The sequence below is a fragment of the Mus caroli genome, unplaced genomic scaffold (assembly GCF_978045245.1).
Source record: "Mus caroli unplaced genomic scaffold, Mus_caroli_1 scaffold_7, whole genome shotgun sequence".
NCBI lineage: Eukaryota > Metazoa > Chordata > Mammalia > Rodentia > Muridae > Mus > Mus caroli.
Window position 1 is genome coordinate 111,464,266 of NW_028227262.1, and position 25,049 is coordinate 111,489,314.

A 25,049-nucleotide genomic window follows, 5' to 3' on the forward strand; every position below is an offset into this window, starting at 1 on the left:
CTTTCTATAGCTAATACAAGATAACCAGTGTGGTGAAATGAGGAGGGAGAAGCAGGTGGCCTGGGAGTTGGGGTGGGGAGGGGGTGGTTAAGGAGCTGACCTCAGAAGAGCAAGCAGAGGCCAACAAGTAAGTCCTCCCAGGACTGAGTGTCCTTGAAGTGCCAGAGGTTGGACCCTCCAAGTGTGTTCCTTTGCTAGTGTGTTCCTCTCCTGTATCAAATATACAGGGTTCAGGTTAGAGATAGGTTAGCTCTGGTTGGCTTGTAGAAGCATAAATTCACAAGGCGCTTGGCATGCCCAGAGATGCTTTCAGCTATCACTTTGGGTGCCAAGGGGAGAGGACAGTGGGTACTGGTATGTGATGGACGGAGCCTGGTGATGAGGCTAACCTTTCTGCAGTGACACCCATGTCAAAGAGCAAAGAATTCACCATTCTACATATCAGTAGAGCTAATGAGACGTTTGCGTAGACTCAGGAAGAGATCAGGTAGAACCACTCCCACCTAGGAGAACAGTATACTGTCATAACATGGTGGGTTTGCCGATTACAATTTCAGACTGCCCGGTAGTGCTCTGTGCATGCTTTTGGTCCCGTTATCTCTAAGAAAACATTAAATTAAAGCACGGTTGCTATTCTACACAGAGCGGCTTTCATTTGAACATTCTCCACCAGCAGAGGACAGTGGGGATCCTGCGACTCCAGATGTGGTAGTGAGCTTTTTAAGAGAGCCAGGATAAATCCCAAGTCACGCACTAGGGGGACCCACTATGTGTCCTGAGAAGGGGCATCTGGCATTGTGAGCTTCCATGATGCTGATGGACTCTGTGCTCTCGAAGGTGGTGAATGTGTCCAGGCTGGAGGGAGATGACAACCCGGTGCAGCTCATCTACTTTGTGGAGAATCAAGATGGAGAGAGACTCAGTGCAGTCAAGTCTTCAGATCTGATCAACAAGGTAGACCTCCAGAGGGCAGCCATCATCCTGGGGTACCGGATTCAAGGCGTCATTGCCCAGCGTAAGTCTGAAGCCACTTGTGTTCTGATAGTGAACTCTGAGCTACAGCATCTGACCCGGGTTGGTTGTTGATGTTTATTTGCTGAGACTTTCCTGTGTTTTTCTTAAGTTTATTTATTATTACTCTGTGTGCATGTGTATGTGTGCGTACATGTGTGCTTGTGCATGTGTGTGCATGTGTGCACATGTGTGTACATATGTGTGTTTGCGCATGTGTGTACATGTGTGTGTGCATGTGTGTGTACATATGTGTGCATACCTGTGTTTGTGCATGTGTATGTGTGCGTACATGTGTGCTTGTGCATGTGTGTGCATGTGTGCACATGTGTGTACATATGTGTGTTTGCGCATGTGCGCATGTGTGTACATGTGTGTGTGCATGTGTGTGTACATGTGTGTGCATGTGTGTGTACATGTGTGTGTGCATGTGCGTGTGCATGTGCGTGTGCATATGTGTGTGCATGTGTGTGTGCATGTGTGTGTGCATGTGTGTAGATCAGAGGACAACTTTGTAGAGTCAGTTTTTCCCTTTCATCTTTATGGGGTTCTGGGGTTCCAGCTCCAGCCTTCAGGCTTGTGTGACAAGTTCTTCGCTTGCTGAGACCCTCTTTATTTTTATTTCCGTCTGTGTGACTGTGGCCTGGCTGTCTTTTTCCTACCTCACACCTCATATTCATGGAGTTGCTAGTGAGTCACAGAACCTTATATCAACATGAACATCCTTTTCCCTACCCCGTACTAGTTTTCATTTAAAAATCCATCATAGGCAAAATAATGTACCTATTCTGTTTGTATTCCAAAACCTTCCACGTCCCGCCCTGCATGTTGGTGGGGACGGTGAGTCAGTCAGGAAGCTGAGAGCTGCCCTCTAGGCTGACTGGCTTCCTTGGGGTCTGGCAACACAAAGGAGCCCCTTGATCCTTACTCTCTTTTCAGTCCTGTTTCTCCATCACCTCGCCTCACACCGCTCTACAGTTAGAAAGACATGTTTGATATTTTCTATTATTACTGGAAGGCACTTGGCCCTCTGGCAGTGACTGCTCTCAGTACCTCTTGTTCAACTTCCAGATTTTGGGTATACATTTGAAATGAAGAAAAAGGGAGCAGCATGGAGAATCATAACTCTCTAAATAAGATTTTACAAGCTGACTGCCTCTTTAGTGTGTGTGTTTCCCCTCCATGACCCAGAGTGGTCGGTCCTTCACAGTGTATGGGAAAACCTGCTCCCCACGGCACAGTCACAGACACAGGCAGATGCCCTGACATCAGAGAATCTTGAAGAACTTTACTGAGGACAGGGAGGAGGCAATGTGATGTATGTTTGTTTCCTTCCTTCATCAGTATGTTTATTAAAGACATAGACTTAGGGAGCTATGCTTAAATGTCATTGTGGGTGCGTGCTAATAAAATGTACCACACAAAGATGCAACCAGAAATGACTACTAAGACATTCTCATTCCACACTCGATCTTACAGTTAACACTCATAAGAAAGTGGAGTTGGCATGATTGACATTGCCATCAGCACTCACAGAGCCCGGACATGACTGTCAGGAGGGCATGCTGTGACCACAGACTTGCTTTTGTGCTTCTCACGTAGCTTTGTATTTCAGTTATGAAGGTCAGTTACGACAGCCTAGCTTGGCTGTAACAGGTACAACTTTTATGTCCCCTCAGTCACAGCTTTCTGGACTAAATCATTGGAGATGGGGGAGGAGAACCTATGGCCAGCCCCTTTGTATCAGGCTCCCCGTGCGGCTCGCAGTCTTCATACACTGTCTACTTTCTTCCATGAAGCGGAATCATGGGGATGGAGAGATGGCTCTGAGGCTTGGAACACTGGCTGCTCTTGCAGAGGACCTGGGTTCAGTTCACAGCACCCACATGGTGGCTCATGACCACCATAATTCTAGATCCAGGGGTATCTGACACCCTCTTCTGGTTTCTGCGGCTACCAGACCCACACGGTTCCCATTTGTACATCTAGGCAAATAATCATATATGTAAAATAAGAGTAAATACATAAGATAAACAAAGTGACTCTAGCAGAGCCGTGTGGATGAGATAGTTCCATGTAGAGGCGATCCCACCCTAGGTGTCTTCTGCGTGAGTCCTTCAGGTCCCAGCTCTGGAACACTGCTGCCCTGTTAGGCCAGCTTTCAGCTGTTGTGCCCGATCTCCAAGCTATAATCCACGATGCAGCTCCAAACTCTTTCCTTTTTAAGATCTTACTTTTATTTTTTTAGTTTATGTGTATTGGTATTTTACCTATCAGATATCTGTGTTCCACCTATGTGTAGTGCCCAGAGGTCAGAAGAGGGCATTAGGTCCACTGAGACTGGACTTATAGTGGGTTGTGAGCCACCATGTAGGTGCTGGAAATCAAACCCGAGTCCTCTGGAAGAGCAATTCTTAAGAGAATGATACCTTTGAAATTGCCCTTTAGTGGAAAAGGCCTTTGGCTAAGGGGGTCCTTGTCCATGGGGCTAACCTGTGTGAGGGCTGCTGTGTGCACTTTTCTCATCTGACGGACAGTGGTGGAAGAGATGAAGTGGTAGCCATTAGTAGGCTCCTTGGTGTACTTGAGGGATCACTGTAGAGTGGGCTATGTTTCAAGTCAATGGCGAGGGAATAGGAAAAGCACTTCCTGGCGGTGCATCCAGAGCCTGAGGCAGATGGAAGAGCTGCCTCCCTCCGTGCTGTCCACAAAGGCTGATTTTAAAAGGATATAAGCACCATCTTCTTGGGGCAGGTAGGGAGTTAGGGGGTAATAGGGTGCAGATTATCATATGCTAGCCTATCAGCTAGCAAGTCAGCGGTTTCTCAGGTGCTTGTCACAGCCTAAAAAGTTACACTATCCACCAGTGCTGGCTTCTCATCAGATAATGGGAAAGCCACAAGCAGCTTCTAACTGGCCCCAGAGCTAAATATGAACCAAAGGTAGAAAGATAGGGTGAGATACTTTCTCTGCTCCAAAGGGCAGAGCAGGCAGTTAGAACTCTGAAATGTGGTGAGGCGTTTCTAAAACACACATCCAGACATGAACCACACATGCTGTGAGACGCCCCCCCCCCCAAAAAAAAAAGTTCAGCTGCCTACTGTGTGAACCTGCACAGGTGGCTCCAGGTTTGCAGGCACAGTAGGGCTTCTGCAACTTAGCCCTCACAGTAAATTCTGCACAGCACATGGAAATATCATCAACCCTCAGAGAAAGTCACGCAGAGCAGAGCCCCAGGGCAGTCGTGTCTCTCTGGCCTGCCTCTCTTCCCTTCTCAGCGTGTTCTTACTTTTCCTTCCGTTAAAAGCTGACTTCATTCTTTCTCTTGCCTCCCTGTCCTTCCTCCCATGGGCAGTGGCCAGACTTGAGTTACCTGAGCTGAGGGCTGCTCAAGGCCACATGGGCAAATATCCTGGGATTTCAGGGTTGGTAGATGAAGGCCTCATTTCCTATCAGGGCCAATGCAGGGGCCCTGAGGACCACCTCCCTCTCTCTGCCCCTCTCTCTGGTTTTCCTAGATGAGAGCTGAGAAGACTATCACTTCTCTCAGCTCTCGTCAGGGGATCTGTCACCATGTCTGTTTATTCTTGGGCAAAATGAGTCATTAATGTAAGTTCCATCCAGGCCACATTTTAAAACACAGCCCGGTTCCCTCCCTGTTAAACATAAACTTCTCTAAGACTCTTTTAGTTGGGATTGGAGAGATGGCTCAGTGATTAAGAGCACTGGCTGCTCTTCCAGAGGACCTGAGTTGGATTCACAGCACACATGTGGCAGCTCACAACCCCCTGTAACTCCAGTTCCAGAGGATAGGACACCCTCTTCGGGCTTCTGTTGTACAGTGCACACATGTAGTTTACAGATATGTGCAGGCAAAAGTCCCTGCACATGTGTGTGTGTGTGTGTGTGTGTTTGTGTGTGTGTATGTGAGAATATATGTGTGTGTATGTGCGCGCAAGTGTATGTGTGAATATATATGTGTATGTGTGTACATGTACCTGTGTGTGCGTGCGCGTATGCACGCATGCGTGTGTGTGAGTTTGTGTGTGTGTGTGTGTATACATATACATAAGGATCAGCAAGGAACACAGAGGACACAGGGCAGAGAACCAGCTAGTGGAGAAAATAGATGGATGGGAACAAAAGTGTCCACGCAGGGTCATCTGAGCTATGACAGATGAGAGGCAGCAGTGTGTGGGCACACCTGTGAGTGCAGACAGGTGAGTCCAAAGGAGTAAACTTCACTGTAATATGACTTAATAATTATGCTTGTTACCTTTGTTTGTTTGTTTGTTTTTGTTTTGTTTTTTTTTGAGACAGGGTTTCTCTGTATAGTCCTGGCTGTCCTGGAACTCACTCTGTAGACCAGGCTGGCCTTGAACTCAGAAATCCGCCTGCCTCTGCCTCCCGAGTGCTGGGATTAAAGGCGTGCACCACCACCACCCAGCTGCCTGTTACCTTTAATAAAGCAGTTTCCATTAAGACCCATGTTCCAAGGGTTCAAAAGAGGTCATGGATAGGGAAGATGACACCCTAACAGCACATGTTTAGACTTCAGTTTTCCCAACAGACATTCCCTTTTAGTTAAACTCACGAGTCCTCTTTATCATTTAAAAAATGTGTTAAAATACATGTATTAGAGGGGAGGGAAGGGAGCAATTATATAATTACAATCTCAAAATCAAAGGAAAAACTTCATATGTAGCGTTATTGACCTTTTCAAAACTGTCTTGACACATATGAACAGGTGGCAGTGGCAGTCCTTAGTGTTTGCAGCCACCTCTGTTCTCCATGTCCAGAGCTTGCCATTGTCCTAGACAGAAGCCCTGCCCCCTTGGGTACTACCCCCTCATTTGCCCCCAGGTCCTGGCAGCCACTGTTTTTCTTCCTGTCTTAAATTCAACTGTTCTAGGTGCCTGGTATGACGTTTATCCTTGTGTGTCTGGCTTCTTTCAAGTGTCACGTTTCCAAAGTTCATTCTAGTTGTGGCTGTTTTGAGATTCCGTTTGTCTTCTTCTTTCTTCTGTATTTATGTGTAAGGCAGGCAGTCTACTCTGCCACTCTCCACCCAGTTTCTTTGAGACAGGGTCTCTCACTGAGCCTGGAGCTACGCTAGTGGCCGTCAAGCCCCAGCCATCCTGTCTCTGCCCAACATGGTGCGGGCATTACAGGTGAAATGTGACTGTTCCCCTCTTTGACATGGGTGCTAGGGATTTAAATTCAGGTCCTTCAGTTTATACAGCCAGTATCCTTACCTGGTGAGCCATCTTCATAGTACCCCGCTTCCTATTTAAAAGCTGAGTAGTACTCTACTGTGTGGATATACCACATTCTGTTTATCCATTCACCTGCTGATGGGCTTGGGCTTTTCCACCATGGCTATTGTGATCTGAGCAAGTACGAACAATAGCATCTCTCTCGCAATTTCAGATGCTGAGGTGGACATGATCAGCTGCCTTTGTTCTGGTGCTGTGGCTCATTGGCTGTTACCTCTGGTATAGAGTTCCAACAGCAGATATCATTATTTGGGGATTTAGCTCGTGGTAGTTTTTCCTCCCACCCCTAGAACCAGTGCACCTTGAGGGGTTTTGTCTGCTTGTTCGGCAGCATACCATGCCCTTAGAATGGTGTCTGGCACCATCAGTAAACATTTGTAAGTGTGTAGAGAGAGGGAGGAGGGAAGAGCCTCCTTCCCAGACCACCAGGTTCTAGCTCATGGACTTTCCAGAAACCTGCGAGGTGATTCCTCCCTCTTTGGGTATGATGTTCACAGCTGGGTCTTGAGGGCATAGCTTCTCTGCTCACATTTGAAGAGAACCACTTTGAGTGAGGTCGTACAGACCACTTTATGAGATGTTATGGAGTGGGAATTTTAAACCAGGAGACTGGAATCAGCCAAGCTTTTGCCCTCAGACACACATGTGTCAGTGTGATTCCCTGGTATGTTCCTTGCGGGGCATTCAAATGTGCCTGGTTGCTTTCCTGTCTTGAGCTGTATGGCGAGCCCCTGAGTCTCTGGAGGAGGTTACATTCTGTCCTGCACGTGAGTGAAGATCGTGTTGCTGAGAGACTTTCTCCCATCTGCTCATCTGCAGCTGTGGACAGGGTGAAGAGGCCATCCCCGGAGTCACAGAGCAGCAACCTCTGGGTCGTGGTTGGCGTGGTCATTCCCGTGCTGGTGGTCACCGTAATTGTTGTCATCCTCTACTGGAAGTTGTGCCGCACGGACAAGCTAGACTTCCAGCCAGACACGGTGGCCAACATACAGCAGCGGCAGAAGGTAAGCTCCCACCCGTGTCCATAAGAACGTCCTTACGGGGCAGATACAAGACCAGGCTCGGATGCTGAAAGACAGGGGAGGACCATTGAAAGAACTCTCTGGTCTATCGACAGCATCCTCTGTCCTCACGTGTGTTTACTGTAGCTTTAGTTCTCTGTGTTAGTAAAACATCCCAGGAACAAGACCTGTAAAAGCTCTTTATAGAGTGAGCTTGGGGACCAGTCAGCTTATTGTTGAGAGCTCAGCGGAAGAGCACGTCATTCTGTGGATGAGTTGTCATCTGTTCACGCTGGCTGTTTTCAGAGAGCACTGCTGTGCAGGTTCCCTCAGATCTTCTCCTCAGGCACAGATGTGTGTGTGTGTGTGTGTGCGCGCGCGCGTGTACACCTGCGTGCATACCTGAAGGTAGACGTGGTGGCGAGCCACCCAGTGTGAGTGCTGGGAACCAACTCTGGTCCTCTGAACGATCAGGAAGTAACCACGGAGCCATCTCTCTCTAGTCCCCATTTAGTTATTAAAATTTGGTCATTCATGTTTTAAACATTTAAACATCAGGATTATGAATGGACCCCAATCTTCCAGCGTACTCCAGTTCTTCACAGTTCTAGGGAGCCGTTGTCTACCGAAGCACTCTGAATGCTTTTCTTAAAACGGACAACGCTGCTCGTGTGTCACCTGAGTTCCAGATTTGATTTTCTTTAGATAAGATCAAAGAAATCTCAGTCCCAAATCCTCCAGGTTTTTTCTCAGTGTCTGTCCATGTTTCCCATGCCGCTTGCTGGACTTCCTATTTGTTTGTTTGTTTGTTTTGTTTCGTGCTCCCCACTTTTCATCTGTCTCTCCAAAGCATTATGTTTTGTAGAACAGTGATTCTTTTACTTAGGAGTGTTTTGTCATGTGAGGTTCCATATTGAAGAAATTGACTTGGGGTCAGCATCTCTCAGGTTACCTGGTGTGAGCAGAAACCTTGCCTGCATTCCAGAGTACCAGTCTCTAGCTGTAGACGCTGTTCAGCATGCTTGCCGGCCAGCCTGTTTAGTCCGCTCTACTGTATTGTTAGCATGCGCCTACTGTGCAGCTCTTTCCTACTTGGAAGGTTTGCTCTATTCTGAAAGTGATAAGATCAAGCAAATGACAGAAGAGCAAGAAATGAAAGATTGCCATGGTAACCTTCTGATTTTATTCAGATGGTCTTTCAAAGAAAATCTCTCTTAACCAGGCACAGAGGTGCATGCTTGCAATCCCAGCACTTGGGAGGTAAAAGCAGGAAGATCAGGCTCAAAGCCAGCAGGGACCATATAGTGAGATGCTGTTTCCAAAAACAAAACAAAACAAAACAAAACAAAACAAAACAAAACAAAACAAAACAAAACAAAACAAAACGGGCTGTGGAGATTGCTCAGTGATTAAGAACTTGCCATGCAAGTGCAAGGATCAGAGTTCAGATCCCCCGGTGCCTACATAAGAACTGGGGAATCCTGGCTAATCCCAGAGCACCTGTGGTCAAAACAGGCTCTCTGGGACAAGATGGCCAGTTAGACTACAGGAATCTGAATCTTCAATCTCTGGGCTCAGGGGGAACCAGCCCACATCAACTCACATACACGTGAGCATGTATCCACCATCCACCACACACATAACCCACCAAAATGGAAAAAGAAAACAAATGCCATAAATATTACAAACCACAGCCTACGAAGTGAAAAAGTAGTAAAGAGTATTTTGTTCCCTTATGAATTAATCCTATGCAAAATCTTAATTATTTTACAAGCTTGTGGCTATCAAACATATGAGCAGTATTTTGCACACAGACTCTCTTTCCCGTTTCTTATTTCCACAGTCTGCTAGCGTCTAGAGTTGGTATTGTTACAGTAACAATTGATGTGAGGAAGGTGCAGCCTGTCTTGGTGCTCAGTGATTCACAGCATGAAATCGGGTCAACGATAGGGAGGGAATTGTTTTGTTCAGGAGAAAGAGGACTGAACAGGATACAGGGGACTGAACCCTGTGTGCTTAGGCCTTTTCTGTGCTCTGTTTCTGGGATACATACGCCTTGTGGCAGCCTTGCCCATCATAAACTATCAGAGGTCAGCATCTCCTGAAGTGAAGACAGGCTATCCCCCAAGCTCTCTCCTCTTACTTCTGGGATAGTTCCATGTGGCAGATGTTGCTATAAATCAACTGGATGGTTCCAAATAGAACTTGTAGCCTGTGGAGCTGCTCTTCTTCTTCTCCAGGGGCTGCAGGGTCTCTGTGTGCACACAGCCTTGTTGCAGCAAAGATCCGCATGGCAGAACCCCAAGGAGAAGGCTGCCTGCTCACACCGTCAGGAGGCGAGACCGTGTCTTATTTGCTGGCGTTGCAGCTCTCTGTGCAGACTCTCTGTACATGGGTCTGCAGTAGGAAGATGGCGACCTTCCCGTGGTTTAAAACAAACCTCTCCACTCTCTTCTGAGGCTACATAGCTGTGGTGACAGGTCTGTCGCTGCCCCCTGAGGTAATCAGTGAGGCGCTGTACTCCTGTGACTCTAGGGTTCACCTCCCTGTTCCTGTGGCTTTCTCTCCCCATCCTGCTCGGCCCACCCCCGATGCTGCCCTGGGTTACTCTGTGAAATCCTCCAGCAAATCTCAGAGTTACAAACATCTGGAAAAAATAAATCTACTGACCTGCGCTTCCCACCCCTTCCCTTGTAACGAAGAGACTGCTTCAGATTGTCTGGGGGTCCATGATTTTTTGAAATACGATAAGAGGGAGAGGCCAGTCTGTTTTAGGTTTCCAGGCAGGGCCTTTTCTTATTTCCAGTAATAAAGGGGGGAAACTCCGAGTATCTCTCCTTTATTTGTTTTTGCTTTAATCTCTATCCAAAGCTATCATTTGGTACTATCACCTACAAGACTACAGTGTGGATCCTTCTTACCATAAATGGCTGGATGCTGCCAGCCCCGTGGGAATGTGTTTCTCTGATGATCAGGATGGCCTATACCAGTTATTAGCGTAGAATTGTAGCCCCTGGGTGGTTCACACCCTCAGTTGCTACTAAGGTTGGCACTGTGTACAGCCAGAAGGAGCTGCCCATGTCATGTTCATCCATTGTCCAGACTCCTAAATGCGCAGGCCAGACTAAATTACAAACACAGACAGCAGGCATTCTCCGTCTTGTGGGGTGATAGTTTCGGAGAAAAAGTCCCCGTCCCCCCCCGCCATTGACCTCGAGTAGTACAGGCATAGTGTATGTGGGCTGTGGCAGCTGTGGGCAGTGTGTGTGTGTGACTTCTACCTTCTGAGAGGAGGCGACCGACGCTTGGCTGGAAGAGACAGTATGGACCTCTATCTTAGTCACCCGTTCTCTTGCTGAAAAGTGACACCATGACCAAGGTAGCTGGTACAAAAGAAGGCATTTAACTGGGGCCTCACTTACAGTTTCAGAGGTTAGTCCGTTATCATCATGGTGAGGAGAACGGTAACAGACAGGCAGACATGGTGCTAGAGAAGCAGCTGAGAACTCTACATCCGAATCCACAGGCAGCACGGAGAGATTGATTGGGCATGCTATGGGCTTTTGAAATCTCAAAGCTCCCCCACAGTGACACACTCTTCCAACTAGGCCACACCTCCCAATCCTTGTAATCCTTTCAAAGAGTCCCTGGTGACCAAGCATTCACAAATATGAACTGATATAGGGGGCCATTCTTACGTAAACCACCACAACTTCGGAAGGGATGTGTACTGACTGGTTTTGAGTGTCAACTTTATACAAGCTGGAGTTATCACAGAGGAAGGAGCCTCCCTTGAGGAAATGCCTCCATGAGATCCAGCTGTAAGGCATTTTCTCAATTAGTGATCAAGGGGGAAAGGCCCCTTGTGGGTGGGACCCTCCCTGGGCTGGTAGTCTTGGATTCTATAAGAAAGCAGGCTGAGCAAGCCAGGGGAAGCAAGCCAGTAATGAACATCCCTCCATGGCCTCTGCATCAGCTCCTGCTTCCTGACCTGCTTGAGTTCCAGTCCAGACTTTCTTTGGTGATGAACAGCAATGTGGAAGTGTAAGCTGAATAAACCCTTTCCTCTCCAGCTTGCTTCTTGGTCATGATGCTTGTGCAGGAGTAGAAACCCTGACCGGGTTGTAAGGAACTAAGTGGAGCTGGAGCAAGCTTGTAAGGAAGAGCATAGCCTAAACCATATAACAGAGGATGCTCTCAAGAGGCTTGTCGATGCATCTGAGATTGGAGCTGGGACACAGGCAGCCATGGCAGGGTGCCCGACGAGAGGAGCAGGCTGGACAACTGTCCGTTTGCAGCGGTCACTTGGGAAGGCTCTGTGGGTGGTGGCTTGAGGGGAAATGCAGTACTCCTCCTAGCTCTAGACTTTGCCAAAATCTTCTGCATCCTCAGCACTCATGTCTCAGTCACCCCGGCTGCTACCCAGAATTCAGGGTGGCCAGTGGGTACCAGAACCTTGGAGTGTTCTCCCACCTCAGAGACCACGGGGTCCTGGTGGCCACAGGGAGGACAAACAGGTGGCTGTAACTCTGCCTTGTCTTCACTCTTTAAATGGAGACAACCTGAGGGCTGTGGAGATTTTTCACCAATTGTTATCAGTCAAGTAATAAAATTCTACAACGGCACTCCCCACACCAGCATGGGTTCTTTGGGTCAGACTCTTTTGGGGTTTGCTGTATGGTTTCTATGGCCATCTTAACTGCCCTGTCCTTGGGGATCAGACAGGCCTGGGCACTTGGGGCTTCACCGCTGTGTTTTGTTCTATCTGGGTCTTGTTATATTTATGGCTCATATGTTTTAGAATTCATCATGTCTCTCCTCTCTCTCTCTCTCTCTCTCTCTCTCTCTCTCTCTCTCTCTCTCTCTCTCTCTCTCGTTACTTGGCTGACCTGCTCGCCCAGACCTCCCTGATGACTTGTCGGCAGTGCGTTCCCATGGGGCCCAGACAACGCGCTTGTCCCTGGGATGATAGGTTGAGGAAAAGAAAGAACAAAAGGACCATCTTTCTTCAGAAATAACTGCTGTAATTTTTTAATATTAAAGACTCAAATTCACCGTGATCTCTCTCCTATGAGAAACTGATTAAAGCCCATTTTCACGTGGAGGATGGGGATATAGTGCCAGCCTGGGTTTAGTCTAGATTTTATTTTTAAGGAACCGAAAAACTAGCTCCTAGTGCTTCAGAAAGTGACGTTCGGGGTATGCTAAGACCCTGAACTCCCCGTTGGGGGTGGGGCGCTGCTTTATTGATCTTTTCCTTCTCTGTGTAGATGGCTTTTGTGTTGTGTTTAAGCACAGATGAGTTGCCCTGTTTTTATGGTGGTTGAAGGTGGTGACTTCCCCAGCCTGTGAGCTGGGCTCTCATGAGGATGTTTAAGGACATGAGCTGGAATCGGCAGTAGGCCACAGGACTTGTGTCTTGGGGTGAGTCTTGGTTCATCACCCTGATAAGCTTGGTGTGTCACTGGGCCTTCCTGTATTTCACTCAGGCTTTAGCTGTTTGTGGAGGGTTTACTGTGGGTCACATTGCTACTCACAAAATACTGTATTTAAACTTCCGTACATAGCTGTAGCTGATGTCCTGAAGGCTCCACTATTTATATTCATTACTTGGGATTTATTTCATCAACCAGTAGCAATGAGAGGACCACCAATCTCATTTGCATAGCCTTGGCATTAATAAAGCATTTTTGCATGTGGCCATGTTTGTGTCTGACCCGTGCCCTGCCATTCTCTAAGGGGAGGCAGTCACTGCCTGGTCGTGGCCTATGCGGAGGGTCCTGCAGGGGCCAGCGCTGTGTGTCTGTTTTGATGTTATTTTTTCAGAAGCCTTTGCTTAGAGGGATGGGCTGTCACTCCTGCAATTTGACTAAAGCAAGCCCTGTCATGGGTAACTACACTCGTTCGTACCTCGTTCTTTAAGACAAGTGCTGTCTTTCCTATGGGAATATGTAGACAGGCTGCCCACAGCTTCTGCTCAGATGGCCACAGTTGTCTGCTACTTCTCAGGTGGAGGCACTTCATGTATGAAGAAGCTAAGAGACTATGTAGCTCAGAGGGAAACATATGTATAAAATTGGAAATTGCTCACTTGGGGATTTTCCTCATTAGTTGGGAGTAATTGGTGTCAAATTGTCAGTTTTCTAGCCATCTTAAAAAGGCTTGACAGACACTTGAGAATTACATGGATGGATAGATTTATAATTTCAAGATGAAAATAATATTTATAATTACATATTTCCTAAGTTAGAACAATGTATCTAAGTCTGATAGACAGGAACCCATCCTAATAGTTAAAGTCGTTTGAGGTTTTTTGTGTGTTTGTTTGTTTGCTTTGGTTTTTTTTTTTGGTTCAAGAGTTACCTAATTTTTCTTATACATACATACATACACACACACATACATACATACACACACACACACACTTACATACATACAAAGATGCTTTGCCTTTAAGAGCTCAGTTGAATCATTATGGTAACTTAAAACAAACAAGGGGGGCTGGAGAGATGGCTCAGTGGTTAAGAGCACTGACTGCTCTTCTGAAAGTCCTGAGTTCAATTCCCAGCCGCCATATGGTAGCTCACAACCATCCGTAATGAGGTCTGACTCCCTCTTCTAGGGTGTCTGAAGACAGCTACAGTGTATTTACATATAATAATAAATAAATCTTTTTTAAAAAAGGAAAAAATATTGGGGTAGCAAGTGTGGCCTTATGAAGGGCATATTGTTGATTGCTGTTAAGTGTGTTGTTTTAAGAATGTATTGGTATGTATGTGTGTGCCTAAGTGTGTGTATGTGTACCACATGCATGGAGGATCCCTTGGAGCCCAGAAGAGGGGCTTAGATCCCCTGGAATTGGTGGTACAGATGGTTGTAAACCGCTGTGTAGGTGCTGGGAATTGAACCCAGGTCTTCTGCAAAAGCAACCAGTGACCTTGACCTCTGAACCATCCTTCTGGCCCCTCAAGTGCATTATTCATGCTTAAGTCCAAATGCATTACTCTAGAGCTAATCTGCTATGTACAGAGGGACAACATGCCAATGAGCAGAGACCGCTCCTGGGGACACTCACTGAGGAAGGAAGGGGTCAGCACAGGGTCAGGTGACTGGAACACAACCCGGGTGTCCAGTGGAAGCTAATGGAAGTTTCCTGCAGAAACAAGTAAAAGTTCAAGAAAACAAAGATGCCTGACATCTTGGCTCTATTATTGCCTTTTTTGATTTGAAGTTAAAACTTTGGGTTGTTTTTTCGATGTAGATAAAAAAATTTTTTACTCCTTTGCTATTTGATGCAATATAAAGCCTGGAGCCCAGGCTCTAGGGCTGGGGAGGTTTCGCACTGTCTGCTCTTGTTGAGGACCCAGGTTTGGTTCCTAGTACCCACTCTGTGACTCCTGATGCCTGTGACTAGTTCCAGGGGAATCCAGTACCCTTTTCTGGAGTCACAAGACACCAAGGATATAGATGGAGGCAAACATTCATACACATAAATAAAAATCATCAAATAGGAAAAAAAAATACCCAGGCTCTGTCCAGTGTAGTGGTGGTGTGTATTTTTAAACCTAGCATGTAGAGAGTGAGGCATGAAAATTGAAGTTCAGGACCAGCCTGGGCTGTATAGCAAGACCTTGATTCAAACAATAACAAAAAACCAACCAACCAACCAACAACAACTAAAGGCCAACATTGCGGACTTAGTGCTTTGGATCATGGAGGATGGTGATCTTGCGGGCAGGATGCACTTAAGGGCACACTTGTGTTTCCAGAGCTGCCATGATGATTGTCACATGGCAATGTGTCACTTCTAAGCTGGACAAAGCACAGAGTCCCTCAACTCCCGATGTCCCACTGGCATCCTCTTGCATTGTTCTCTCTGACTGTTTGCCAGTGGGAGGGATTCGAAGGAGGTAGGGATGAGGTTAAATAAAAACTACCCTGCTCCTGCAAAATATGAGTTCATTCCATGCCATATGAAATTCTCCATTAAGGAAATGCATATGAAGGGCCTGGGGAGATGGCTCAGTGGTTAGAACTGCTGCCAGCTCTTGCAGAGGACAAGAGGTTGGCACACATGTCTGGCTGGCTTACAGCCACCTCTGACTTAAGCAACTGGGACTCTAGCACCCTTTTTTGGCTTCTGTGGGAATCTGCACTCACATTTGAACACACAGACACAGACACACACACACACATTAATGCAAGCAAAAATTAAAAGACCAAAAAAAAGATAAATAAAAAATTAAAATACAAAAATAAATGAATATAAGGGCTAGGAGATGGCTCAGTGCTTACAGTGCCTGCTGCCTGAGCACAAGAAACTGAGTTTGAGCCCCCCGCATTCATGCAGAAAGCCTGGCCTTGTTGTATGCACCTGTAGTCCCAGCACAAGCGAGATGGATGCTGATGACTCTCTACAGACTGCTGGCCAGCCAGCCTAGCTGAGTCTGACTGCGACCGAGATCCTGCATACCAGTCGGAGACCCTGCCTTAAGGAAAACAAGGTGGGGCACTAGAGAGATGGCCTAATGGTCAAGAACACTTGTTGTTCTCTTACAGAGAACCTGGGTTCAGTTCCCAACACTCACATGGAAACTCACCACAATGTGTTTCTAGTTCTATAGGATCTGATGCTCTCTTCTACCCTCCATAGGCACCATGCATGCATGTGGCACACTTACATATATGCAGTCACACATATGCATACATGAATGTTCACATGCATGCGCTCTCGAGCACACACACACACACACAGGAAATACATTTAAGATAGGGAAGGAGGAAGCCATCTTCAGCCTTATTGTGCTTCGACAAAAGGAACCCACTAAGCCGGGTGAGTCCTTGGTATTTGGTGTCTGGGGGTTTCTATTCTCTATACAGAGCACTCCAAGAAGCTACTGTGTTCATAAGAGTCGGGATTCTCTTCAGTAAGGGGCAGCAAGACTTTTAAAAGAGTCTGGGGAGGGGGAGCCTCTGCTACTAGGAAATGTTTGTCCACCTGCAAGGAGACCAAGTAGACCATTTGGGGGAAGGCAGTTGGTTTTGGGTTTGTCATTTCCCATGAGGTGCTGCTGAGTCCAGAGATGCATGGAACAGCGGGCCTGCTCTAGTAAAGGAAGCTCATTAATTAGAGAATATGGTTGCCAGCTGGTCTGCCTTTCGTTTCCAAGCAACTCTTTGTAAACTATCCTTACAGTACCATTTGTCTCCCTCTGCTGGCAGAAGTCATTATTGCAGACTGCCTTTTCCCTGCCCATTTGGATGTTTAACATTAAGAGTATTAGGTCACAAGGCTAAGCCAACAGCATCACTTTTGAGCCGTAAAGTATGCATTATGACATCACCTTTGCTCCTATACATAGTATATTGTGTGAAAGCATTCCTTAGGACTCTGATAAAGTCAAGCAGCATTCCCAATGAGCAGACCCATCTGGGCAACTTCATCTTTTTCTGTTAATTAATTTTTAATTTTTATGTGCCTAAGTGCTTTGCTTGCATGCTTGCATGTATACCACATGTTCCTGGAACCCACAAAAGTCAGAAGAGGGAGTTGACCCCTAGAACTGGAATCAACAGGCAGTTGTGAGCCACCATGTGGGTGCTGGGAAGCAAACCTGGGGTTCCCTGGAAAAGCAGTGTGCTCTTAACCACTGAGCCATCTCTACAGTCCCTCAGAGCTGCTTTTTTTTTTAATGCACTTCCATTTTCCTATACTGTGCAGGCTGGATTTGAGGAAACTGTTAATACCCACCCTTGGTCCTTGCAGTGTCATTAAAATGATGTCACCAGACATGGTCCTGTGCATCTCGGTGCTGTGCATGACCTCTCAGGCTCAGAAGCTACAGTCTAGAGGAGGTGCAGCTCCCAAGCTCTGATTCTGGGTGTGGTGTTGGGTGCCCTGGTGTCCTCAGAGAGAACGCCTGTGTCTAGCAGCGAGTCCAGGGTGCTTCTGAAGACGTCTGGCTGTGGGCCTTTCCAGGAATGCTTTATCCTTTGGTTGCTGAGCTCTCCGATGGGCCTGTTTCTTTGAAGTCTCCTGTTTTCTTTCATGCCTCCTTTGCTTCTCCCAGTCCCAACCTGTTAGATGTTCTCTTAACAAAGACTCTACACTCATGCTTGCATGTCACTGGACAGGCAGCCGCCGGCATCACCTCTCAGACTGAACATCTCCTCTGTCTTTCAAACTAACCATGTTGAAAAGGAAGTCTGCTGTTTTATCTCCTTTGCTCCTTTAAAGACCCACCCTTAATGTCACTGCCTTGTTGGGGATCAGGCTTCCAGGCCATTCATTACCTGTTCAACTTCGGTTTCTTCTGTCTGCTGGGCTTTTCCCTTCCACTGATTTCGAGAGCCAACCTTCTTCTCTCTCTGTGTGTCTGTCTCTCTGTGTGTCTGTCTCTCTGTGTGTCTCTCTGTGTGTCTGTCTCTCTGTGTGTCTGTCTCTCTGTGTGTCTCTCTGTGTGTCTGTCTCTCTGTGTGTCTGTCTCTCTGTGTGTCTGTCTCTGTATGTATGTCTGTCTCTCTCTTTGTTGCGATCTGTCTCTGTCTCTCTCTCTCTCTCTCTGCTAGTCTGTGGGCAGACTGTCTTCATTTCACACACGTGGTATCGCTGGGTCTTCGAGTTCGTCCGCTCAGATTTTAGAAATCTGCCTCTTTAGAAATAGAGGCTGGTTATCCAGAGGCTGACTTTAAAAGCCGCCATTTCGAATGGTCTGTGTGCAGCCTGGCTCCTCTCTCTGCCTCCCCACTGCATTCTGCCCCATGAGCGCAGCTACTGTAATCTCTTCTCAGCCTCTGGCAGTCTCCGTTCGTTCGTCTCACAATTTGATCTACAGCCAAGTCTCTGAAGCCTGGATAAAGCGCCCCTTTCCCTATAGAGAATGCCTCACATCCCACACAGGTCTGTGACAGTGGAGCAGGTGATCTGTTGGAATGGTTTTGTATTGTGGTCTTGACATTTAATCCTCGAGTTCTTGTTTAATCTTTCATAAGCATCTGTGATGAATTCTCAGTATAAACAGGACCTGGCACCCGATCTGTTACAGAGATGTTTGTTGAACTGGGTTGGTGGCTTTGCTGGCAGCCTTGGGTCAGGGGTCACGGGCCTCTGGTCAGCCCTCAGTCTCTTGCTGCCCTTGGACCTCACGCTAACCACCCCGTGTGTTTTACTCTAACCACCCCATGTGTTTCACGCTAACCACCCCGTGTGTTTTAGCTGCAGATCCCCAGCGTGAAGGGCTTCGATTTTGCTAAGCAGCATCTGGGCCAGCACAATAAAGACGACATCCTGATTATTCACGAGCCAGCGCCACTGCCAGGCCCTGTGAAGGACCACACCACACCCTCAGAAAACGGAGATGTGCCGAGCCCTAAGTCAAAGCTCCCTTCCAAGAACATCCGGCACAGAGGGAGGTTAGTACTGGGCTTTCTAGACTGTTCTCTGTTGCAGAATCTGTTTCCGCTTTCGTGGCTTATTCTGCTATCAGAAACTCGAGTGATGAGTATTGCCTTGGGCCGGCAGCCTGGGGGCCGGTTGACTTCTCCAGTTCTACACATAAACCCTGAAGCATTTTCTGTTCCTTCTGCTGCGCCTCTGGATCCGGCTGTGTGACATCTTCCCGCCCAATGCTTATTTGTGTTGGGTTGCTCCCAGGTTTGATTGTGAATCAGACAGCTAGAAGTGTTTCCTGAGGTGACTGTCCTAAGCTTTGTGAAGGTGATACAAGGAAAAAAAAATGAATGAAAAGTGAACAGCAGGGGCCAGCAAGATGGCTCAGCAGGTAAAGGTGCTTGCTGTCAAGTGTGATGGCCTGGATTCGATCCCTGGAACCCACATGGTGGAAGGAGAGTAGTCCTCTGACTTCTGCACAGGTGTTGTCGTACACTTCTCTCTGGAATAAATAGACAGATGGAAAAAAAAAAAAAAACAAACAAAAAACCTTAAGGGCTGCAGAGATGGCTCAGCAGTTAAGAGCACCGACTGTTCTTCCAGAGGTCAGGTCCCAGCAACCACATGGTGGCTTGCAACCATCCGTAATGGGATCCGATGCCTTCTTCTGCTGTGTCTGGAGACAGCTACAGTGTACTCAGATAAATTAAATAAATAAATAAATAAATAAATAAATAAATATCTAAAAAAAGAAAACAACCCAAAAACCAGTTAAACTATGCGGCCCACCACACATAGTCAGTCAGCACGGCTTGTGTGCTTGTGATCCATCCACTGGTGGCTGGCTGTGACCTCTTGCTTTGTCTGCAGGTGATCTTTATCAAGCCCTCCATTTTTCTTTGCTTCTTCCCAGCTTGTGACCTTTGTTAGCACATCACAGGCTCTCACCTGCCCCTCCTTGTCCTTTCCCAGTCTCCTTCCAGTTCCTCCTGTCCAGAAAACAGAGCTTGTGGAGAATTGGGCATTAATTTTTCAAACTGCCAGGAAGGCACTTGTTGCCCTCTGCCTGTGGGAACTAACCTGAAGAAGACAGAGCCAGGATCAGGCCGTGTGGGTTGGCTTCCATTCATAGCTTCGGCCTCTGAGGGCGCCCTCTGTCCACCTCCCCTCAAGATTCTGAACTCTGGCTTTTGATTGGCTGCTGGGAGTGAAGAAGCCTGTGTCCATACCAATGTTCAGCATCCAAACCTGTGATGTCGCTTCTGCCTCGGGGATCTGGCTTATTTGAAGAATGTGAGGGATGTTGGTGCTTGGTCCTTGGGGAAGAAATTGAATTCTGCAGGGAGATGCTCTTGGTTTAATTATTTCCCAGGCCCAGAAGCAGCAAACCAGAAAAGATGATTTAACGTGTTTGTAAAAGTTTTCAAAGAAATGCTTTTTCCCCAGCAGCCTCATGGCAAATGACAGTTGGCTCCATCGTCACAAAGGTCTTCGAGGTGGATACGGTTATCCTACTCTGCGCTCCAGTCCCCTCTGTGGATTCAACCACCTGTGCACCAAAAATACTCGGGGGAAATAGTGTTGATGTTGAATTACAGTCTTGTTCTTGTCATCAATATTATTATTATTATTTTAAGATTTGTTTATTTATTATGTATACAGTGTTCTTCTGCCTGCCAGAAGAGGGCACCAGATCTCATTACAGATGGTTGTGAGCCACCATGTGGTTGCTGGGATTTGAACTCAGGACCTCTGGAAGAGCAGACAGTGCTCTTAACCTCTGAGCCATCTCTCCAGCCCCTTGTCATTATTCTTAAAGCAGTTCATGGCAGCTGTTTGCAGTGTTGTGCACAGTGCTTTATGTAGGCATGATTACAAGAGAATGGAGTTACAGACAGTCATTTTGTATTTCATATAAGAGACTTGAGAGTATCTATGGCCCACAGATATTGAGGGCCAGCCATGGACACCAGAATGTCTTAGCAGCTCATGTTGCTGTTGAAGGTAGGGAGTCTTGGAGAGCAGGGGCTCGCTGGGCAAAGCTGTTCCCTGGCCACGGACATCCTGGTGTTGTGTTACCCTTGACTCACAGAGTCAGATCTCATCAGGGGCCAGGGGTTAGGGGTCACTGCCTTAGTGTTGTAAGCATAGGATTCATCTGAAGGTTTGGAGCTGCTTTGGGTGGAACCAGAGCTTCCCTGGCCTCCCAGGGGCTCAGGCTCAGTTAATGCTAAGCAGGCCAGAGCCCCAGGTTCCTCTTTCTAAAAGTTCACCTCTTTGTCTCCCTCTCCCCTTCTCTCTCTCCCTCTTCCCTTCTCTCTCCCCTCTCTCTCTCCTCTCTCTCTCTTCTCTCTCTTTCCCCTCTCTCTTCCCCTCTCCCTTGCTCCTCCCCTCCCTTCTTTCTTCGTGTGTGTACATGTGGAGGTCAGGGAACAGTAATTAGGAGTCTGTTCTCTTCTACCACATAGGTCTCAGGGGACCATATACAGGCCATCAGGCTTGGTGACAAACACCTTTATCTGCTGAGCCATTATTTTTAAGAGAAAGATGTTTGTTTTCTTATGGTACCAATGACTGAACCCAGAGCTCTTCAAATGCCGACCAGTACGCAAACACTAAGCAGGCTCACTGTCTAGAAGTGACCTAGGGTCAGGTGCCCGGCCTCGGGCCCCAGTAGCTCTGGGACTTCCTCCCCTCCAGCCCTCAGTTTTCTAGCCTTTGTTGAAAAGCACCATGCTCAGCTGTTGAGTTAGCTGTGCCAGTCTGTCCTCAGGACTGTAGCTGTAGTACCATCTTTTAATTTTGGGTTATTTTTCCTGGGAGCCTGCTTCCTGATGAACCTGACGATGTTAACCCTTCCTGTACCGTTCTGATGCTCGCTTCTCTTTATCTACAGAGTTTCCCCCTCAGATGCTGACTCGACAGTCAGCGAGGAGTCCAGCGAGAGGGATGCAGGAGAGAAGGCGCCGGCTGCCGCCCCTGAGAACAAGGCTCTCAGAGCTCCGCAGAGTGGTGCGTCACTGTCTGTCCTCCCAATGTCTCGTAGGCCAGGGGATTACCCTACTGCAGAAACTAAGCTTAAAAATAATCTACAAAAATGGAGTATATATTAATCATGCTGAGTTTCTCAGCCGTGTAGTCACTTTGATCCCTGTGTTGGTGTCTGCTTCAAGGAAAGGCGCAGGGGTAGAGATGAGGGCTTCACTGAGGTGTGCCTTAGTGCTAGAAATTAATTCTCATTTAGTGTCCAAGCAGGACAAGGAGAATTTAGTGGAAACTATAGTCCTAAAACTGTCTGTCAATACAGTGACTTTTTTTTAGGAACCAGTTTCAGGATGTCACTGTTGGGAAGATGTTTGTTTGTCAGGGGTTCATAACCATCAAGTGTGGTCTTGTTTCTAGATCATTTATCCAGCAGGTGGTTGGGTATAATCAGATGGCTCAGCCATCTTTGCAGGCCAGGCACAAAACAAAGGTCACTCCCACTGTAAAGCTCTTTGCTTTGGGTCTAAAACCCATAAAACAACCAAACCAACCAACCAACCAAACACCTATGCCCACAGGCCTTCCTTGCCTTGGTAATAGTTCTTGGAGTGCTGGCAACGTGACATGGTTTTATTTTATTTTGTTTTGGATTTTTGGAGACATAGTCTCATGAGGCTCCGCTCTGCCTAAAAATCTGGATCCTCCTGATTTCACCTCCTGACAGCTGGGCTTCATAGTTATCCATTCATTCATTCATTCATTCATTCATTCATTCATTCAGTGTATGTGTGTATGGGCACATGGGTGAAGGTCAGAGAACAGCTAACTTGTGGGGATCTTTTCTTTCCTTCTAATACACAAGTTCTGGGAATTGAACTTAAGTTGCCTTGCCTGGTAGTGAGGGCTGTTACCCACTGAGGCACCCTGCCTGGGTCCCCAGTAGCTTGGCTTCAGCTTAGGTTGTTTTAAATGAGTCTGCTCTGGGTGGAGTGGCTGGGACTGTGTTTTTATCTCAGGATCCTGTCTCAGCAGTTCAGAAATAAGGGGGTTAATAATGGTTTTTGTACTTGGAGAATTTTGGGGTCTTTATATGTAGCTCGGGCTGGCCTGGCACTCATTATGTAGACCAGACTGGCCTCACCCGCCTTTGCCTAGTGCTGGCATTAAAGGCATATGCCATTATACCAGGCTACATTTACTTTAAAATTTTTTGTTGGGTTGGTTTGTTTGTTTGTTTGTTTTGTGGTCAAAGAGGGCATTGGATCTCTTATAACTACAATATTGGATGGTTGTAACCCACAATGTGGATTCTGGGAACTGAACTCAGGTCTCTGCAAGATCAGCACAGGTGATTAATTTCTCCGTTCTGTTATGTTACATATTTCTTTGTTTGAAATTACAGCCCAGACCGAATAACATTCTATAAATGGAGAGAGTCCAGCCCAAGGCCCAAGGGACTCTTGTATGCTTGACCCTCACCCCCAAGGCCTTGCAGATCCCCACCCTGCCCCGTGCACCTGTCACTCATCCTTGCCACCCCTCCCTGCTGGCTCTTTTGTAATTTTGAGGAAACACCCCCTTAGACTAAGGGAAGAGTTTTTCCATTGGCATCCAGTTTCACAGAATCTTAAAACTTATTTAGCACCATGGTAACCAGGTGCTGTGTTTCAGATAGGCGGAACTAAAATCTTCTTTCGATCCTGGGAAAGAAATATTTGAGAAAGAAGAGGAGAGTCCTAGGCGTTCTCAGTCCCTGCTGACTGCTCGCCCCAGTTAGCCTGGGCCGTTCCCTGTGTTCACCTCTACCCCTTCTGACAGAAGCTCACCAGTGTATCCTATGACGAGAGGCACGGTCAGCGTGCCTTCAGAATTCCAGGGTCTGAAAGCCCACTGCCTGTGAGGCAGGACAGTGAGTTGGAGCTTCCTGGGAGTGCCCGGAGCTCAGGGGCTACTCCCACAACTGAAAGGATGATGCTCATGAAGCCAGAATCGATGCCTGTGTTCTAGAAAGATAATACCAGCTTACTTTAAAGGTAGCCTGTAGGTATTTTGTCTTTATTTTTTGCATAGAGTTTCATTAAATACCATATATATGAGTGAGTGTGGGGGGAGGATCAGGAGTGGGAAATAGAGGACTCTGTACATGCTGGGCAAATGCTCTTTGCTAGCTATAATTTTAGTGCCCCCCCCTTTAGATACTATGGCTTCCACGTAGCCCAGGCTAGACCTCAAACTAGCGGTTCTCTCTTGAGTGCTGGGATCACAGGTGCACCCCACAGTGCCTAGATTGTGTTTCTTAAAAATTGGGTTTGGACCAGTGTTCCCTGTCACCACTGTATGTGGCACACCCAGTGGCTGGCTTTAGGGTTCCTGGTCCCCCTCTTGCAACAGAAACTCATAAAAGACTGTTCTTCATGTTTTGGCAAATTCAAACTTGATTGTGTTCCCTGCTCTGCCACTTCGAAGGTGCTGGCTAGACTGTCATGCAGCCCTTGTGTCCATCTCTGAGACTTACAGAAGTGACTGACCAACAGGGTACTATGTTCTTAATCGTTACAGTTGGGGAGCCACATCTGTTCCCACTGCCATCCCTGAAGAGAATGTGGAGAGAAGTGAAAGAGGAGGAGCCGTGAGCCCTGGAGTAAGAGTAGCCAGGCTAGGGTGTCAGTGCTGTCCTCCTCATGGCTCTGCCTACCCACTCCTGTCCTCAGAGTACACCTGGTAGAAATGGGGGAAGTGGATGCTGAGGCAGGGTCTCACTACATAGCCCTGACTATGCAGCTCTGGGTGGCTTCACTGGTAGTTCTGGTTGGCCTCGAACTCCCAGAGGTCCACTTATATCTGCATCGTGGATGCTCGAATCAAGTGTGTGTCACCACTCTGTCTCCCCTCCTCCCCTCCCTCAGTGCTTTCTTGATGGTCTCACGTGTGCAGCATGTGATTCTGAAGTTGTTAGATCTTCTTTGACTTGAGTTCCACAGGCTCCAGGTGCAAGCTTTTCTCTTGGGGACTGACTGATAGGACATTTATTGTGGCACCTGATAAGGTCTTTGCCCAGTGAAGAGATGCATTGTTTCGACCAGATTAGGTACATATATGAGGCATGAGGTAATTTTGGAGACTCATTTCTGAAATGACTGAGATCATTAAGCTTAGTTCTTGATATCTCACTGAGGCAATTCCCAGAGGAAGAATATTGCAAACTGAGTGGTGACTACCGACACTTGGTCCTCATTTGCGGTTTTTCCTGAGCACCTGGACTGTGCTTAGTATCAGAGATGAGGGTGATCAATCGGCCAGTGACCTCAGCCTCGCAGGGAGTGGTTGGGGTCACCAGAGTTAGCAATGGTGGGGATTGACTACATTTGTCTGTACTCCATTATAGCA

General features: G+C 47.3%; 1 protein-coding gene across 17 annotated transcripts in view; it reads left to right on the forward strand.

The window, feature by feature from the left end:
• The window catches only part of Kiaa1549 (KIAA1549 ortholog), a 160,107-nt gene that overhangs the window by 77,619 nt on the left and 57,439 nt on the right, over positions 1 to 25,049 (forward strand). For all 17 annotated transcript variants that reach the window (XM_085840714.1, XM_085840719.1, XM_085840713.1 and 14 more), the window contains exons 9-12: positions 838 to 1,015; positions 7,107 to 7,291; positions 18,504 to 18,700; positions 21,574 to 21,689. In XM_085840714.1, coding sequence (XP_085696840.1) covers positions 838 to 1,015; positions 7,107 to 7,291; positions 18,504 to 18,700; positions 21,574 to 21,689 — 676 coding nt within the window. The remainder of the gene's footprint in view (positions 1 to 837; positions 1,016 to 7,106; positions 7,292 to 18,503; positions 18,701 to 21,573; positions 21,690 to 25,049) is intronic.